Source organism: Pan paniscus, chromosome 1, assembly GCF_029289425.2.
Source record: "Pan paniscus chromosome 1, NHGRI_mPanPan1-v2.0_pri, whole genome shotgun sequence".
Classification (NCBI taxonomy): domain Eukaryota; kingdom Metazoa; phylum Chordata; class Mammalia; order Primates; family Hominidae; genus Pan; species Pan paniscus.
The window spans coordinates 202782202-202800242 of NC_073249.2; the positions used below are offsets into that span (position 1 = coordinate 202782202).

General features: G+C 47.9%; 1 protein-coding gene across 1 annotated transcript in view; it reads left to right on the forward strand.

The window, feature by feature from the left end:
• IL22RA1 (interleukin 22 receptor subunit alpha 1) overlaps positions 1-18041 on the forward strand; it is a 31026-nt gene that overhangs the window by 2543 nt on the left and 10442 nt on the right. The window contains exons 2-5 of the mRNA XM_003810766.4: positions 4887-5232; positions 9555-9687; positions 10961-11139; positions 13884-14059. Of these exons, the coding sequence (XP_003810814.1) occupies positions 5190-5232; positions 9555-9687; positions 10961-11139; positions 13884-14059 (531 nt within the window). The 5' untranslated portion in view covers positions 4887-5189. The remainder of the gene's footprint in view (positions 1-4886; positions 5233-9554; positions 9688-10960; positions 11140-13883; positions 14060-18041) is intronic.

Consider the following 18041-nt stretch of genomic DNA (forward strand, 5'->3'; position numbering starts at 1 on the left):
CCTTTACAGACAGAGAAACTGAGACCTCAAGAGGGGACAAGAGCTATTCATAGTCACCTGAAGTCAGGTGCAAGGTTGTGACCAGACCCAGACTCCGGACCTGGGCCATGTACTCAATGTCCCTGATTGACACAGCCCAGGCCTTGGAGTCAGATGGGCTCTCAGGCTTCGTTCCTTGCTCCTGCTCTCCAGGAATGAGCAGGAACCCCTCTAGTACCTGCCCCTGCAGAGTCATCAACCACGGAGACAGCACTCCACACTCCCTGAAGACTTCTGGGAAACAGCCCACTGCCTTTTGATGTTGTGCTTCTGTTATTCCTGGGTGTTGAGAGAAGGGACAGGAGCAGATCACATTCCCGAGTAGTTCATTGTAAAATGTGCTTTTTCTATAGCTTGGGGATGTTCCCTACAGTCTTAAAGCCCTGGCCAGCTTTCTCCGGCACACTCATTCATTCAGCAAATCTTACGAAGTACCTGCTCTGTGCCAGCTCCTGCTAGACACTGAGATACCCAGGAGAGCAAGCTCCAGGCCTTGTCCCTGTAGTCAGTGCCATGGGGAATGGGAAAGCACCATGCAATGCATGCTAGGAGATGGGAACACAGAGCTGGTGTTCCCAACCCAACCAAGGGAGCAGCTCACACAGGGGAAGCTTCCTGGTGGAAGTGAATTTAAGAAGAGGCCTGAAGAATGAATCGGAGTGAGACAGGAAAGTGGAGGTGGAAAGGGATTCTCAGAGGCAAGACAGTGCATGGGTGCACTGGAGAAATTTGTGAGAAAACAAGTGCTTTTCCTGGCGGTCTGAGAATCAGCAAGGCAAAACTGCTGCTCTGAAGGTCAACGCTGTAAGTCGATGTTGGATACCTGCTCTACATTCAGCCATGTGGAAGGTACAGAGGAATACCAGGGGGCTCTTTGCAATCAGAATGCTTGACGAGCACCATCCAACTTTGGAGCCCAGAGAACGAGGTTATCTGGGGAACCTCTGCCACTGAAGGCAGCTTCGTTGTGAACACCTCCAGCAGCCAAGACCTTTCTACCTCTCAAGGCAGCCACACCATCATAGCGAGAGTGATTTCCTTAAATTGAAAAAATGGCCTCTCTAATATGTCTCCCCCTGACCACCCTAGTTTTCCTTTTAGAGGTAGTTATACAAAAAAGGTCTAGAGCCTTCTCCATGCAATAGCCCCTCAAATATTTGAAGACGGTGCTCATGTTTCACCTCCACTCCAACTCGAATCTCTCCTGTTCATTCTTTTGTTTGTTTGTTTGTTTGGAGGCAGAGTCTTGCTCTGTCACCCAGGCCGGAGTGTAGTGGCTCAGTCTCGGCTCACTGCAACCTCCGCCTCCCAGATTCAAGCAATTCTCCTGCCTCAGCCTCCCGAGTAACTGAGATTATAGGCACTCGCCACCATGCCCAGCCTTTTTTGTTTTGTTTTGTTTTTTTAGTAGAGACGGGGTTTTGCCATGTTGCCCAGGCTGGTCTCGAACTCCTGACCTCAGGCAATGCGCCCACCTTGGCCTCCCAAAGTGCTAGGATTACAGGCATGAACCACCGAGCCCGGCCTGTTTGTTTTTGAGATGGAGTCTCACTCATTCTGTCGCCCAGGCTGGAGTGCAGTGGCACGATCTTGGCTCACTGCAACCTCCGCCGGGAGTCTAGGGACCCTAGACTCCCTGCTTCTCCTGCCTCATTCTTCCTCATTCTTCCTGATTCTTCCTCATTCTTCCTGATTCTCCCTCATTCTTCCTGATTCTCCTGCCTCAGCCTCCCGAGAAGATGGGACTATAGGTGTGCATCATCATGCCTGGCTAATTTTTGTATTTTTAGTAGAGACAAGGTTTCACCATGTTGGCCAGGCTGGTCTCAAACTCTTGGCCTCAAGTGATCAGCCCATCTCAGCCTCCCAAAGTACTGGAATTACAGGCATGAGCCACGGCGCCTGGCCTCCTTTCCATTCTTGAACATGTAACACAGCTGAAGTATCATAGTGGACAATGCCAAAATGCGGGCCAGACCACACATTCTGGAAGGACTTTGTTTTTTAGTTCGTTTGTTTTTTGAGACAAGGTGTCACTCTGTTGCCCAGGCTGAGTGCTGTGGTGCAGTCATGGCTCACCGCAGCCTTGATCTCCTGGGCTCAAGCAATTCCCTGCCTCAGGCTCCCAAGTAGCTGGGACTACAGGCATGTGCCACCACACCTGGCTAATTTTTTATTATTTATAGAGACAGTGTCTCACTATGTTGCCCAGGCTGGCTTTAAACTCCTGGACTCAAGCGATACTCCCTCCTTGGCCTTCCAAAATGCCGGGATTACAGGCATGAGCCACGGTGCCTGGCCTCTGGAAGGACTTTCAAAGTGAGATGTTATGGGCTGGAGTTATCAAGAAGGGCCATATCGCAGAAGAAGAAAACTGTCTTGGTGAGATTCGAGGAAAAGGGAATTGGCTAAGGGAGTGGAAATGGCATTCCAGGAGGAGGAGAGAGCCCCAACAAAGGCTTGTCTTTAATGCCGATTTGTTATGTTTAGTAACCTTGCTTTCCCTTAATATAAATTAGTGTATTTCCTATATTAACTTTAGGAAATGCAGATAAGCAAAGGGAAGAAAAGAAAAATCACCTACAATTCCACTACCACCCAGAGATAACGCCCCTAGTGTTTTCATCTATATCCATGAAGACACGCAGTTTGCTCTGCGCGTGCAGGTGTGCGTTTTAGCCAGGGTGGTACTGTACATGGTTTATGTTATGCCTCTTTTCACTTGAAAAAATATGATGAGTCTTTACCAGGTCACGAAACATTTTTCTCCAGCATTATTTTGGAAGCTGCATTTGTCTTGCTTTGGGTGGACATACCATTATTCTTTTAACCAAACCTCTATTGGAGGTTGTTTTCATTTTTTTCTCCTTTTTTTTTTTTTTTTTTTGGAGACGGAGTCTCGCTCTGTCGCCCAGGCAGGAGTGCAATGGTGCGATCTCGGTTCACTGCAACTTCCGCATCCCGGCTCAAGCAATTCTCCTGCTTCAGCCTCCCGAGCAGCTGGGATTACAGGTGCCCGCCACCATGTCCGGCTAATTTTTGTATTTTTAGTAGAGACAGGGTTTCGCCATGCTGCCCAGGCTGGTCTCGAACTCCTGATCTCAGGTGATCCACCCACCTTGGCCTCCCAAAGTGCGGGATTACAGGCATGAGCCACCACGCCCCACCTATTTTTTTCTTAAACTGTTAGAAATGAAGTCTGGGTGTTCCCACATTCCTTAGCAATCCAGGTGTCTTCCTTCCCGTTAATTCCTACATAACCACAGGCCCTCGAAACTACAGGATGCCCTTTTCCTCCATCAAGTTCCTTCTTCCAGTGCTTCTGAGAGGCCCCAAGGAACACTTTCGTGTTCCACAGACCTGTTGGGGCTGCGTCTTGCCCTCTCGGCCAGCCACTTGGGACCAAAGCCTGCTCTTCTCCCTAAGGGTCCCTTGTAACCTGTTTTTCTCACTGTAGCCTCCCCACACTGCCTTGTCATCAAAGTCATCAAAAACCCTCTATGCATCATGGTTCATTCAGTAGCACAGAAACCTCTCCAGTCTTTCAGACCAAGGGACTTTAATGTAAAGGAGCTCATCACCCAGAGGATGAAGGAGCTGGGACACTAATCAGGACAGACAGTTCAGAGATTTCCCCAAAGCAGGAAGCTGTGCTATCCCACCAACTGAAAGGAAAGATGAGGGGAGAAGGTGTTGCCAGAGCCAGGAGCTGGCCTCCAGACAGGAACAAGAAAGACATAAGGGGTTGCCTGGCTGATGGACTGTCCAGAGGGAGCCAGAACTGCAGAGGGATATGGCCATTGCTGGGGAAGCCACTCAAAGCAGAAAACGAGGGGAGAAATGCTCTGATCTCTGCCTCCCCAGTCTTCCCCCAGGGGCTAAACCTATCAGAAAGCAGTTGATAAAGGAGTCTAGAAAATGTAGTTTCCTGCAGTTTCAGGAAATGACTGGCATGGGCCCTACCTTAATTCCTCCAAAGCACAGCTTAGATTTGGCTGTTTTGTCAAACAAACTTTAGCAATCAGGGCTGATAACAAACAATTACAATTCAGGAAAGAAAAACTTAAACACCGATCCCAGCATATCACAGCCCATTACACCCAACCCGTTGGCAGGATCCCTGCTAAAATTTCGCTTGCCGTTGTGTGCTTGGGGCCAGGCAAACTCTCCCCAGGGGCAGGACCCTCCGATCGTGTCCACCCTGACCAGAGTCCAGGCCCCAGGGCCCTTCTACCTTCTCCAGGCCCTGCAGGAAGGAGAAAACCATTTCCTAAACACCTGTCCCTTCATTCACACGAAGCTCATGTGCAGATCCTGCCCTACGTGGCAAAATGATGGGAGAGCAGCCTGAATCTTCATCGTCCCGAACCAAAGCCCCCCCATTCATGAAGTTCAGCCCCATCTCTAGCACAGCAGAAAGAATCACTGAAGTTTGAGTTCCATTTTTTTTCTAAACTTTTGCAGATCCTAGACCCAAAGGCTCAAGGTAAGAGCGGCTGGGCTTCCTCACCCCCAACGGCCTCTCTAGGGGAGAGCTGTTCCCAAGCCCACCCCAAGCGTGGGGACCTGCCTTGATATGGAGGATCAAGGAGGAGCATCGGGTGCCCTCAATCTCCTCCTGCCAGAAAAGCAAAGGAGTCACAGCTTTTCCTTTGCTGCAAGAAACATTCTGGGACCTTTTTTTTCCCCCTCTGTTGTCCAGTTATTTTCATCAGGGTAAATCCCCTGGGAATAGAATTATTAAAGCAAAAGATATGTATGTGGTGTAGGCTTTTGATCCACAGTGCCAAATTGCTTTTTGATAAGGCTGCATATCGTGGATTATTCTTGCCTTTTCTGCCCCTCAGCTCCTTGATAAACCACTTGGGATGAATCAGCCACCGGACCAGATAAACAAGCCAGCCTGTTACTATTGCTGTTTTCTGCAAGTCGGAAGGGAACTCCCTTAGATCCCGCCCAGAACCTGGAATTCCAGAGCACACAGGGCCAGGACACCTTTGTACCCCTGCTCCCCACCGGCACAGGTCCCACCCACCCCCTTCTCCCCGCCCCATGCCCGGGTGGAGCCAGCTGCCAGGGCGCCAAGACTCCCAGCCCTCTCTCTGTGCACGGCAGAGTAGAGGCCAAGGGAGGGCTCTGTGCCAGCCCCGATGAGGACGCTGCTGACCATCTTGACTGTGGGATCCCTGGCTGGTGAGTGCCCATCTACCCTGTGGTCAGACCTCCCTTATCCCAGGGGCCAACGATCAGGGTCATCTCCCCAGCACCCTCCCCAGCCCGAGCATAGCCAGTTTCAGTTTCTCCCCTGCTAGGGCTGAGCAGGGTGCCAGGTGTTCACGGAGAAACAAATGCCCAGCTTAGTTTGCTGGGGGCATGAGAGGGTGCCTCAGACCCTGGGTTCTTCCAGGGACCCAAAGGACCCTCGGGTCTTGAGGGATATAGCCAGCTGTCTGAATGGGGGTGCTGGATCGCTGCACCTCAGTGAATGGAGAATTGGCCTGGAGGAGGCAGACATCCTTCGGTCCCTCAAACGGTGTCGGCACAGCTTGTACCATCCTTCCTCTGCCTCTCACTTGGCACTGGCCTGACAGGGGAGGCGGAGGAAGGACCGGGGGAAACGAAGCTTGAGTTCACTATTGCCTCCCTCCATGCCCCTGCAGGGCCTCTTTGGCCCCTTTTGTTATCATAGATCTGAAAGAGCATTTTCTCCTAGAGTGGCCAGGTCTGCTACATTAATAGGTCTTAAGACACAGGACTCATTTGGAAACAGGTCTTAAGGGCATAGTGTTCAAAGCCAATAAAGTGAGCGGAGGCGGGGGCTCATCATTATGGAGAACGTTACATGAGACCCTAGACTCTCTCTCTGCTCTCCTGGTGCATTGCATGAAATTCAGGGAACTTCCCTAGGAAGTCAAAGCATAGTCCTGATTGAGGATGGCGAGCAGGTATGGCCTCGGCCAGGCCCTCCTTGCTCAAGTGCAGGACGAGGCCCACGAAAAGGCAGAGCTTCCCACCTTCTCTGCCGCTGTCCCGCCAGGGCTGCCTGCGTCCCCAGGGCTTCCAGCTCTGTGGGACCCCCTCCAGTCTGCTTCCCAGCATCAAGCTGGGCGTTCCAGGAAGATGTGAGGCACCCCCTCGAGGCACCAAGACACGTCCCTTTAGACCCTCAGCCATACTGGTTAGAAATCCTAGAGGCTCCCAGCCCTTTGAGATGGGGGACCCCAAGAAACAGCCCTTAGGAGATTGTCAAGGGTCAGCTGCCTCGCGCTGCACACACCGGGCCCTCACCCCCCCAATCTTAGGCTGACTCCAGAGCATGTGGAATTGTTTCTTGTTTGTGTATTTTTCCTTAGCTTCCCAGCTGGTTGACAGAGCATTGTTTTTCCACATGAATGTGAAAAAACAGTTGCCTTTTATAAATCCGCCAGGCTGCCAGGCTCCACACAACACATGTCTCCCCAGATTTCACAATATAGACTTTCACCCGGGAAGTGCCGAAGCAACACAGGCTGAGGAATGGATGATAGATTTGAGGAGGAAAAGGAGCGAGGAGGGCGGGAGAAGAGGGGGAGATCTTGTTAGACCCTGACATCCCTAAAAGACAGGAGTGGGCCTAGGTTCACTTACCCCACTTCAGGAAGCTAACTGCAGTTCCCTCCTGAAAAGTGGTGCCAACCTCCACGTAGCCCAGGGTCCTTTGCCTTGGCAACATGCCCCCACCTCAGCCACCAGCCTCCTTGCAACCCAGATGGGCCCTCTATTTCCCACCCAGAACACTGACCTCAACCAGCAACCGTTCCCGCTGCAGACTCTACCCCAAGCCTTGATGGAGCCTGGCTTCTCAAAGCCCACCCTCACCCTTCTGCCCTGACCCACCACCCAACCAGAAGCCACTGTTCAGGTCTGACCTTGACTGAACTCCTTTCCTCAACTTTAGACTCAGCCCTGAATCCAGGACCCCTCCCTCCAGAACTGACCCCAATTCCACCCAGCCTCACATCCAAACAAGATGTCAGCTACATCCTAAGGCTCCACGGCACAGCCGTCACCTTGCGTAGAGGCAGTAGACCCCTCCCCGCGCCATCCCTAAGGCCCCATTTGGGGACTCCAGGAAGCCTGAAGACATTTTGCAGCTGCTGGGCCAGAACCCAAATTCAGAGAGGAGGGCAGCCTTCGAGGTTAGCCAGAGGATGTGCAGCGGGGTCGGACCATTCTTCCGTCCCCATCGGTCCTCGCCAAGCCTGAGGACCCCTCTTGTGTGTAGAGTTGGAGTAGGGGAATCAATAACTGTCTGCTCCCTCACACCTTGGGCCCACTGGCAGTCGTAGTCGTGTCTGGGGAAGGAGAGGCACAGACATATTCAAGACACATACCCAGGCCGCAAGGCCTTGACCCAGCTGGGGTTGCTTAACATTTTCCCACCTGTTTATTTCCCACGCCAGCCGGCCAGGGCCTCCGAGCTCCGAGCCAGCTGCCAGCTTGGGCCGCCATTTTCCCGCAGGCTCTTGCTCTCCACAGCCCAAGCCTGGGGGCCTGAGGGAAGGGTTTTATAAGTTAAGGACTCTTTGTTTACAGTGCAGATTGCTTCAGAGGCTGCAGCCCCTCCCCAGCCCCTTCCTTGAGGCTCAGGCCCTCACTGCCCTTCCCTTAACAGAAGCAGAAGTGGGCTGGACAAAGACCTAGCCTGGAAGAGAGGGCTGTGGACTCTTCAAGGGCCAGCGTCTCTTCTCCTCTCTCTTCTCCTCCTCCCTAAATTCATCCCTTTATCAGGTGCTCAGGTCCCTGAAGCCCCCCACCCTCATATAAAAGGGTGAACAAGATAGCCCCCTCCCTACAGAGTGAGTGTCTTCCCTTCCCAGGTCTCCTCCCTTCAGACTCAACACATGTACATAGGGGCCTGTTAGACACTAAACACATTCACAGACGCCAACCCGCTCTATCCGCCCCACAACCAGTCTAGCACTGGGATGAATATTGTAGGTTCTTCACATGCTAACTGTGATGCTGGGCGGCAGCTCTCTCTGAGCCTCAGCTCATTCACCAAATGGGGATAGTGATAGTGGGCACATTGTTGTGAGGATTTAATGAAGGAAGGGACTTGCCTGAAAGAGGCTGTGCACTTCACAAATGCCAGTGGCTGCTGTTGTCATTGTTGTTTGTCTTTCGGTAAATCAAACTATATCCATTTTAGAGATGAGGCAATTGAAGTTCTCGTTGCTTAAACAACTTTCCCAAGGCCACCCTGCCCACGTGTGGGCTCAGTCAAGAGCGCCTCCTCCACCATTGCTTCATCTGATCAACTTGGGGCAAGTCATTTCTTACACACTTTAGTTACATATCTCTAAAATAAGGGTGAGGACACCAACTTCAAGTTGTGTTAAAAAGTGAATGAGAGACAATACCAAGCATCGATGGCGATGTGGAGAAACTGAACCCCTCAAACAATGCTGGTGGGAATTTAAGATGGTGCAGCCATAACATCCTGGACAATATATGAGACCCCATCACTACAAAAAATTTAAAAATAAATTAGACGGATGTGGTGGTGCATGGCTGTAGTCCCAGCTACACAGGAGGCTGAGGTGCGAGGATTGCTTAAGCCCAGGAAGTCGAGGCTGCAGCGAGCCATGATCACACCACTGCACTCCAGCCTGGGGGACAGAGCAAGACCGTGTCTCAAAGACAAAAAAAATGGTGTGGCCACTTTAAAAAATAGTTTGACAGTTCTTCAAAAGGTTAAAGATAGAGCTGCTATATAACCTACCAAATTCCACTCTTAGATATATACCCAAGACAACTGAAAACATATGTCCACTTATAAAATTGAACACGGTGTTCACAGCAGCATTATTCATGGTAGCCAAAAAGTAGAAACAACCCAAATGTCCTAATGAGTGGATAAACAAAATGTGGTATATCACACAATGGAATATTATTCAGCCCTAAAAAGGAAGTACTAATCCATGCTACCACACGTGTGAACCTTGAAAACATTATGCTAAGTGAAAGAAGCCAGCCAAGCTCTATTTACATAAAAAGTCTAGAGTAGGGACATTCACAGACACAGGAAGTAGATTCGTGGTTGTCAGGGGTTAGGGGAGGAGAAGAATGGGTGGAGTGACTGCTAATGGGCATGCAGTTTCTTTTTGGGGTGCTAAAAATGTTCTGGAATTAGATAATAGCGATGATTGCACAACGTTGTGAAAATGCTAAGAAACAATTGAACTGAACACTGTAAGGTGGTGACATTTATGGAATGTGAATCACAACTCATTGCAAAGCAAAATGGCTGACAGTGGATGGTTGGTTAGAACAGCGTGGGGAGCATCCCCTCTTGCTGGTCCATTTGTAGAAGGCTGGGGGCCAGGGTCTCCCTGCTCACCCACCAGGCTGGCATCTTGAAAGCAAAGGCACTTTGCATGAAATTTATATGGGGCAGGACTCTGACTGAGCCCATACATGGGCAGGGTGACCCTGGGAAAGCCCCTGCTCACCCTCCTCCCACCCTCCTGCAGCTCACGCCCCTGAGGACCCCTCGGATCTGCTCCAGCACGTGAAATTCCAGTCCAGCAACTTTGAAAACATCCTGACGTGGGACAGCGGGCCGGAGGGCACCCCAGACACGGTCTACAGCATCGAGTATAAGACGTAGGCTTCTCTCTTGACCCCACCTCCTTTGACTGATCTGAAGCCAGCCCCTCTCCAAGGAATTCCCCTCCTCTCCATATGTTCCCATGTCCCCACCAAGACTGGTGTCACATAGCCCCTCCCAGATAAAGCTTTGCTCCTTTATGTTTCTTTTGCAGAGGGAGAATAATATAAGGGTAAAAAGTACAGGTGATAGGGTCAGGCTGTCTGGGCTTAAATGCCAGCTCTTGCCTGTATAACCTTGGGCAGGTAACCTCACGAAGCCTCAGTTTCTCCACCCACAAAGTGAGGACAATGATAGCACTTTCATCACAGGGTTGTTGGGTGGGTTAAACAAGATAAAGTCATTAGCACTTGTGCCTGGAAAATTATAAGCTACCAATAATTGTTTTATTATTATTAGTGAGACTAGGTCAACCGAAGATGCACCCAGCCCCTCTAGCCCACGCTCCTGTTCCTGCTCCTCTCCCTCCCATGCAGGTGAGGAGGGGTGGCCTGGGCTCAGGAGTCCTCAAACCTGGCTTCCACTCCTGGTCATGCCACGTTGTCCTGTAGCAAGTCACTTCCCCCTCTCTGAGCCTCATTTCTCTCATCTGTAAAATGGGGATAACAGGGCCCACATCAAAGGACTATGGTGATGACGAGCCCAGAATGTGGACTCAGACTGGCTGGGTTCAAATCCTGGCTCTCCACATGCACACTTCAAACACGTGGGCAATTTACTTCTTTGAGCCTCATCTTCTTTGTTTGAAAAATAAACAGAATAGGCTGGGCACAGTGCCTCACACCTATAATCTCAGCACTTTCGGAGGCTGAGGCAGGTGGATCACTTGAGGTCAGGAGTTCGAGACCAGCCTGACCAACAGGGTGGCCATACTGTCTCTACTAAAATACAAAAATTAGCCAGGCATGGTGGTGCACTCCTGTAATCCCAGCTACTCGGGAGGCTGAGGCAGGAGAATCACTCGAACCCCAGAGGTAGAAGTTGCAGTGAGCCAAGACTGCACCACTGCACTCCAGCCTGAGTGACAGAGTGAGGCCGTGTCTCAAGAAAAAAAAAAAAAAAGAAAGGAAGGAATAAAGAAAGAAAAAGAGAAGAATGCATATGCCTCAGAGAATCATTGTGAGAACAAAATGAGATCGTTCGCATAAAGGGCCTGGGCCACTGAAAGTGCTAAGTAAATATCAGATCTCCTTGGCATTATTAATAAGCCACAGGCCTAGCGCTGGCCTTTTCATCACCACGGTGACTTGGCCCCTTCCTGACCTGCAGGTACGGAGAGAGGGACTGGGTGGCAAAGAAGGGCTGTCAGCAGATCACCCGGAAGTCCTGCAACCTGACGGTGGAGACGGGCAACCTCACGGAGCTCTACTATGCCAGGGTCACCGCTGTCAGTGCGGGAGGCCGGTCAGCCACCAAGATGACTGACAGGTTCAGCTCTCTGCAGCACAGTGAGTTGGAGCCCCTGTGGGTTTCAGGGGAGGGAAGAGGAAGGCGCAGGTGTTTGTGGGGTGGGATGGCCTCTTCCCCTCTGGAGTGGGTGGAGGGTCCAGAAGGGGCTCTCTGCAAGGGGAGGGGGCAGCTGGGGATGTGGCTTTTAGGGAAGCCCCCACCCCCACCAATTACAGTGTGTTCCTAGCAGGTTTGTTCATTTTTCTCCACCTCCACCCCAACCTCCCTAGTTCAGACCACCCTTATCTTGACCCCCGACTGCGGTCAAGGCCACCTAACTTGTTTCCCCAACTCTCCTCTTTACCACCTCCTCCAGCCCATTCTCCACAGAGCATTTAGAGAGATCTCCTCAACACATAAATCCCACCTTCTCTTCTCAGCTTAAAACCCTCGGGCAGCTTCTCATGACTCTACAAATAAGATCCAACTCCTTGCCACGGCCCACGAGGCCCTGCCTATCCTGGTCCTCATCTTGAACATGTCTTCCCAATGCATCGAGCAGCCAAGCTTCTGACAGTCCCTGCCTCGGGGTCCTTGCTGCTCCCACTCTCTGGGGGCACTTCTGAGCTCTTCACATGACTGGTTCTTTTATAGTCCTCACGGCTCAGCTTCAACATCACCTCCTAAGTCAGTGTCCCCACCTCCAGCCCTGATGACCTGATTTCTGTAGGCCACCATCTGTGATTCTCTAGTGCAATACAGGGCTTATTGTCTTCATCGCTCAGATCACACGCTGCAATTACTGTGTTTGCTCACACATGTTATCATCTGCCTCCCCCTCTAAAATGTGAGCTCTAGAACTGTATGTGTGGGCGGCAGAATCCACTGCATTCCCAGCCCTCAGCATAGTGCCTGGCACATAGAAGATTCTCAATAGCCAGGCATGGTGGCTCACACTTGTAATCCCAGCACTTTGGGAGGCTGAGGCAAGAGGATCACTTGAGCCTAGGAGTTCAAGACCAGCCTGGGGAACACAGTGAGACCCCATCTCTACAAAAAATTTAAAAATTAGCTGGGTGTGGTGGCACACACTTGTAGTCCCAGCTACTCAGGAGGTTGAAGTGGGAGGGTAGCTTGAACCCAGGAGGTCAAAACTGCAGTGAGCTGGGATTGCCCCACTGCACTCCAACTTAGGTGACACAGTGAGATCCTATCTCAAAAAAATAAAAAAGATATTCAGTAAATGAATGGTTGAGTGGACAGCAGTTGCTGATATGGTTTGGCTATGTCCCCACCTAAATCTCATCTTGAATTGTAGTTCCCATAATCCTGTCTTGTGGGAAGGACCCAGTAGGAGGTAACTGAATGATGGGGACGGTTCCCCCCATGCTCTTCTCATGATAGTGGGTACATTCTTGTGAGATCTGATGGTTTTATAAGGGGCTTCCCCCTTTGCTTGGTTCTCATTTTCCTTCCTGCCACCATGTGAGGAAGAACATGTTTGCTTCCCGTTTTGTAAGTTTCCTGATTGTAAGTTTCCTGAGGCCTCCCCAGCCATGTGGAACTGTGAGTCAATTAAACCTCTTTCCTTTATAAATTACCCAGTCTGAGGTGTGTCTTTATTAGCAGTGTGAGAATGGACTAATATAGTTGCCAAACTCCCCACACAAGCTAAACGTGTGATGATGTTCACCAACTGACTTTATAGTCACACATATCTTTTTAAGAAAATAAAAAATAAAATTAAGTAAAATATTGTTTTTTTAACCTGGCTTGTTCAGTGAATTCACATTCATTGTAGAAAATGTGTGAAATATAGAAATATACAAAGAAAAATAAAAGTCACCCAAAATGATCTTAACATTGTAACATAACTGCAGTTACTAGCAGCCGTATCTACTTTGCAATCTGGCATTGCTTTTTTGTCTTAGGTTCTTTTTCCCCATATATTGGTATCATGAACATTTACCCATATCATTAAACATTTTGCACAACAAGATATTTCACAGTGCAAAATAATCCATTCTAGGGAGATACTCTAATTTACTTATGTATTTCCCTTTTTGAGGACGTACAGCTCAGTTTTTCAATTTTATTAGCAGCACTGAAGTAAACATTGTTCTGACTCAGATAGCTTCAATCTTGGAGGCCAAAGGATCACTGAGGAATTTTTACAAATTAGATTCAGGGTAAATGAGGTCCATGAATCCCTGAAGTTGGATGCAAGATTTTTGTATATATACATTTTGGCAGGAAGAAGACCCACAGCATTCATCACATTCTCAAAGGAGTCTGTAAACCAGCAAAGGTAATTTGGTTATTTGGAAAATTCCATCTTGAGAGAGACAGAAGTCTTCAGCCTGATCTTTGAGGCTGCATCAATAGTATTAGGCCCCAAACATTATTTAGGATGTGTAGTTGATGTCATTGACATCCCCAAAGCTGTCATACTCAATAGATGAGGGAGGAAGGGTGCTCTAGGCTGACTTAAGGTGGGGACGCAGGGGGCTGGGATGTGTGGGGGCAAGCCAAAGGCATGACCAAGCTAGGGGACTGGTGCCCCTCACCCTGAGTTCTTCTCATCCACTCTTGGTCATCCCTTTGCCAGCCTGAAACCCAAACACCAGGGCTTGTAGAAACTTTTCTCTTTTCACTGTTTGTTTAGCCGTTGCTTTCAGAAGCATAGCTGGCACTGGAGTGGAAGGAGAGAGGGAGCAGTCATTTTCCACTGTCCAAGGTTGCCTCAGACACTACCCACCGATTCTGACTTTTTCTTTTCTCTTTTCTCTCTCCCTATCCCCAGCTACCCTCAAGCCACCTGATGTGACCTGTATCCCCAAAGTGAGATCGATTCAGATGATTGTTCATCCTACCCCCACGCCCATCCGTGCAGGGGACGGCCACCGGCTAACCCTGGAAGACATCTTCCATGACCTGTTCTACCACTTAGAGCTCCAGGTCAACCGCACCTACCAAATGGTGAGTGTATGTTGCACCCTGGTCTTTCTCTGCCTAGGAAGCCTCTTCCCTCCCAATTAGATCTGAGTTGCTTTAAGAAAAAAAGGGGACATGTTATGTAAATTAGCATTTCCCAAAACATGTCCCTTGAGAGGCTCCTTGAAGCCTGGAAATCATCACAAATGACAACTTTTCTCTTGTAGATTCACACACACAATAGCATGCTAAAAGCTCTGACAAGTGCTGCAGAGCCAAGACTCCACTATCAATTGGTTTTTTTGTTTTGTTTTGTTTTTTTATTTATTTATTTTTATTTTATTATTATTATACTTTAAGTTTTAGGGTACATGTGCACAATGTGCAGGTTAGCTACATATGTATACATGTGCCATGCTGGTGTGCTGCACCCATTAACTCGTCATTTAGCATTAGGTATATTATCAATTTGTTTAATACAATTTCTCCAGAATTTATTTGACCAGAGAAGCTGCTTTTTTTGCATAATATTTACATTGTTTTTTGTTTAACACCTTCTCACATCCTGGGGAACAACCTCTATTAATATCTTCAGATGTTCACATTAGAAAATGCTAGAATCAATTTCTACTGCTGCAGTAGTTTTCCAATATTTGCAGGAACTATATACAGGCAATGTGGAAGGATGAGTAATAATAAGAGGTGGAAGGCAAGGGCATACATTCTCAAATAGTACATGAATTATTTCTTTTCGTATTCAGAAAATATTTGGTACCCCCTACCCTCAGCATGTGCCACCAATCCACAATTCAGTTAAATGAATATTTATTTCCTACTTTGTGGTTTCTGCATGCAAGGAGCTTATAATCTAGGGGGTGAAAAGGGAGTTAAAACAAGAATTCAAATAGCTATAGGTAGAGGAAAATATGGGTATTGGGAGGTGGGGCAGGATGTCAGCACAGCAAGATTTGAAAGACTTCCAGAAAACTTTTAGGAAGCCAAAAATGACATAATATGCATATATTACCTGGCATGCCGCAGAAATTGGTACTGGCTTCCAGAAAGCCTGATATGCATAATATGCATATTATGTCATTAATAGTCATATATTACCTGGCATGCCACAGAAATTGGTATTGGCTTTCTGGAAGCCAGTATCAATTTCTGAGGCATGCCAGGTAATACATGCATATTATGTCATTTAATCTTCACCACAGCCTTGTGAGGCAGGTTCTATCATCTCCATTGTCTAGATGAGGGAACCAAGAGAAGTTAAAAGTCACTTGCTCAGATTGTTCAGCAAATAATAAGGTAGACAGGATTCAAATCCAGCTCTGTTTAGCCCACATTTCTCCCACCACTGGCCTGCCTATACTGCCCCACCATGATCAGAGAGAAAAGCAGCAAGACTTAAGCCATTTAAAAAAAAAAAGAGACGGGGCCTCACTGTGTTGCCCAGGCTGGTCTCAAACTCCTGGGCTCAAGAGATCCTCCTGCCTCAGCCTCCCAAAGTGCTGGGTTGACAGGCATGAGCCACCGCACCCGGCCAACTTAAGACATTTTTGAAAAGCACAGAACTGCCCACTTTGACAAGAGCGTAAAGACATGTAAAACAGTTTCTCAAAACATGGTCCCGGCCAGGCACGGTGGCTCACGCCTGTAATCCCAGCACTTTGGGAGGCCGAGGCGGGCGGATCACGAGGTCAGGAGATGGAGACCATCCTGGCTAACACGGTGAAACCCTGTCCCTATTAAAAAATACAAAAAATTAGCCGGGCATGGTAGTGGGTGCCTGTAGTCTCAGCTACTCAGGAGGCTGAGGTAGAAGAATGGCGTGAACCCAGGAGGTGGAGCTTGCAGTGGGCCAAGATCGCGCCACTGCACTCCAGCCTGGGCGACAGAGCAAGACTCCATCTCAAAAAAAAAAAACACACACACACACAAAAACCATGGTCCCAAACAAACAGCATCAGAATCTCCTGCAGCACTTATTTAAAATGCAGATTCTTGGGTCCCCTTCCAGTCAACTTCATCAAGTTATTGCACTTGCATCCCTGGGATCTGAATTTTAGTGAGCAACCCAGGCGCTTCTTCCCCAACGCAAAGCTTGAGAACCTCTGACGTGGAGGGACCCCGGGAGATAAACCTCAGAAGACTGGATGGGACTATGCTGTAGAAGGGATAGGGTGGTGGAGGGGACGAATTTTTGTTTCTTTTGGTAGTTGGGGGAGCCACTAGAGATGACTAAGCAGGGAGAGTCCTTATCACACCTATTTTTTGGTAAATATTTAGGGTCTTATTAAATATTTTATTGTTGATTTCTAATTTAATTCAATTTGTGGTCAGAGAACACACGCTGTATGATTTCAGTCCTTTTAAATTTATCGAGGCTTGTGTTATAGCCCAGCCTATGGCCTGTCCTGGTGAACGTTCCTTGTGCACCTGAAAAGAATGTATATTTTGCAGTTGGTTGGTGGAGTGCGCTATAAATATCAATTAGGTAAAGGTGATTAATTGTGTTATTCAGATCTTCTATGTCTTTCCTGATTTAGATGAGAGGTCAATTGGTCGTTTAATTGTTGAAAATAATAAACTCTCCAACTATAATTGTGGATTTGTCTATTTTCCCTTTAATTCTGTGCATTTTTGCTTCCTGCATTTTGAAACTCAGTTATTAAATACATATACATTTATGATTGTTGTATCTTCCTGATAGATTGAACCTTCTGTCATATGAATTGTTCCTTTTTATTTGTAGTCATACTCTTTGTATTGAAGTCTACTTTATCTGATATTAATATAGACACTCCAGCCTTCTTATGGTTTGCATAATATATGTTTTTACATTCATTTTCAATCTGCCTCTGTTATTATATTTAAAATGTATCTCTTGCAGACAGCTCTGACAGCCTTTACCTTTTTTTGACATTAATTCACATGCCATAAAATTCATTCTTTTAAAGCATACAATTCAGGTGTTATTTGCCTATTCACAAAGTTGTGAAACCATCACCACTATCTAATTCTCCCTTATCAATCTTTCTTCAAGTTCTCTATTTTTTCTGTCATTTCCAAAATGTTTTTGAGATAATTCAGTGGGTTTTTAAATTTCAGATAATAATATCTAGAATTTCTCAACTCTAAAGTTCCTAGATTTTATAGTTTCCATATTCTACTGAGATTTTCTATTCATTCATTCAATATGAGCTTATTTTGTTTCACTTCCTGGAGCATTGTTATACAGCTGCTTTAAAATCATTGTTGGCCAGGCGAGGTGGCCCATGCCTGTAATCCCAGCACTTTGGGAGGCCAAAGTGGGTGGATCACTTGAGGTCAGGAGTTCAAGACCATCCTGGCCAATGTGGTAAAACCCCATCTCTACTAAAAATACAAAAATCAGCCGGGCATGGTGGCAGGTGCCTGTAATCCCAGCTACTCAGGAGGCTGAGGCAGGAGAATCATTTGAACGTGGGAGGCGGAGGTTGCAGTGAGCTGAGATCGCACCACTGCACTCCAACCTGGGTGACAGAGTAAGACTCTGTCTCAAATAAAATAAAATCATTGTCTGCTAATTCAACATTTTGGTCATCAGGGTCAGTCACTGTTATCTTTTCTCTTGAATATGGGTCGCATATTCTTTCTTTGTATGTCTAACAATTTTGAAATGTATCCTGGACATTATGTTGAAATTACTGTAGATTCTGTTATATTCCTCCAAAGAGTATTGGTTTGGTTTCATCCGGTTTTAGTAGGCAATTAATTTGGCTGAACTCCAAACTCTGAAATCTCTCTTCTTTTTTTGCTTTTTAACTTTACCTGGGCTGCTTGGAGTCTACCCCATTCATGCCTACTTTGGGGGCCAGTCAGGGATTTGAGCAGAGTTTATATACAGAGTTTGGGCCTCCTTCTCTACAATCTCCCCTGTCTGTGCTTTCTCCCCTCATTTTCCAGCTGCTGTGATTATTCCAAGCCCTGCCTTTTGGGTATTCAAGCCAGTGAGAATAAAGGGTTTCTGTCTAGGTTTAGC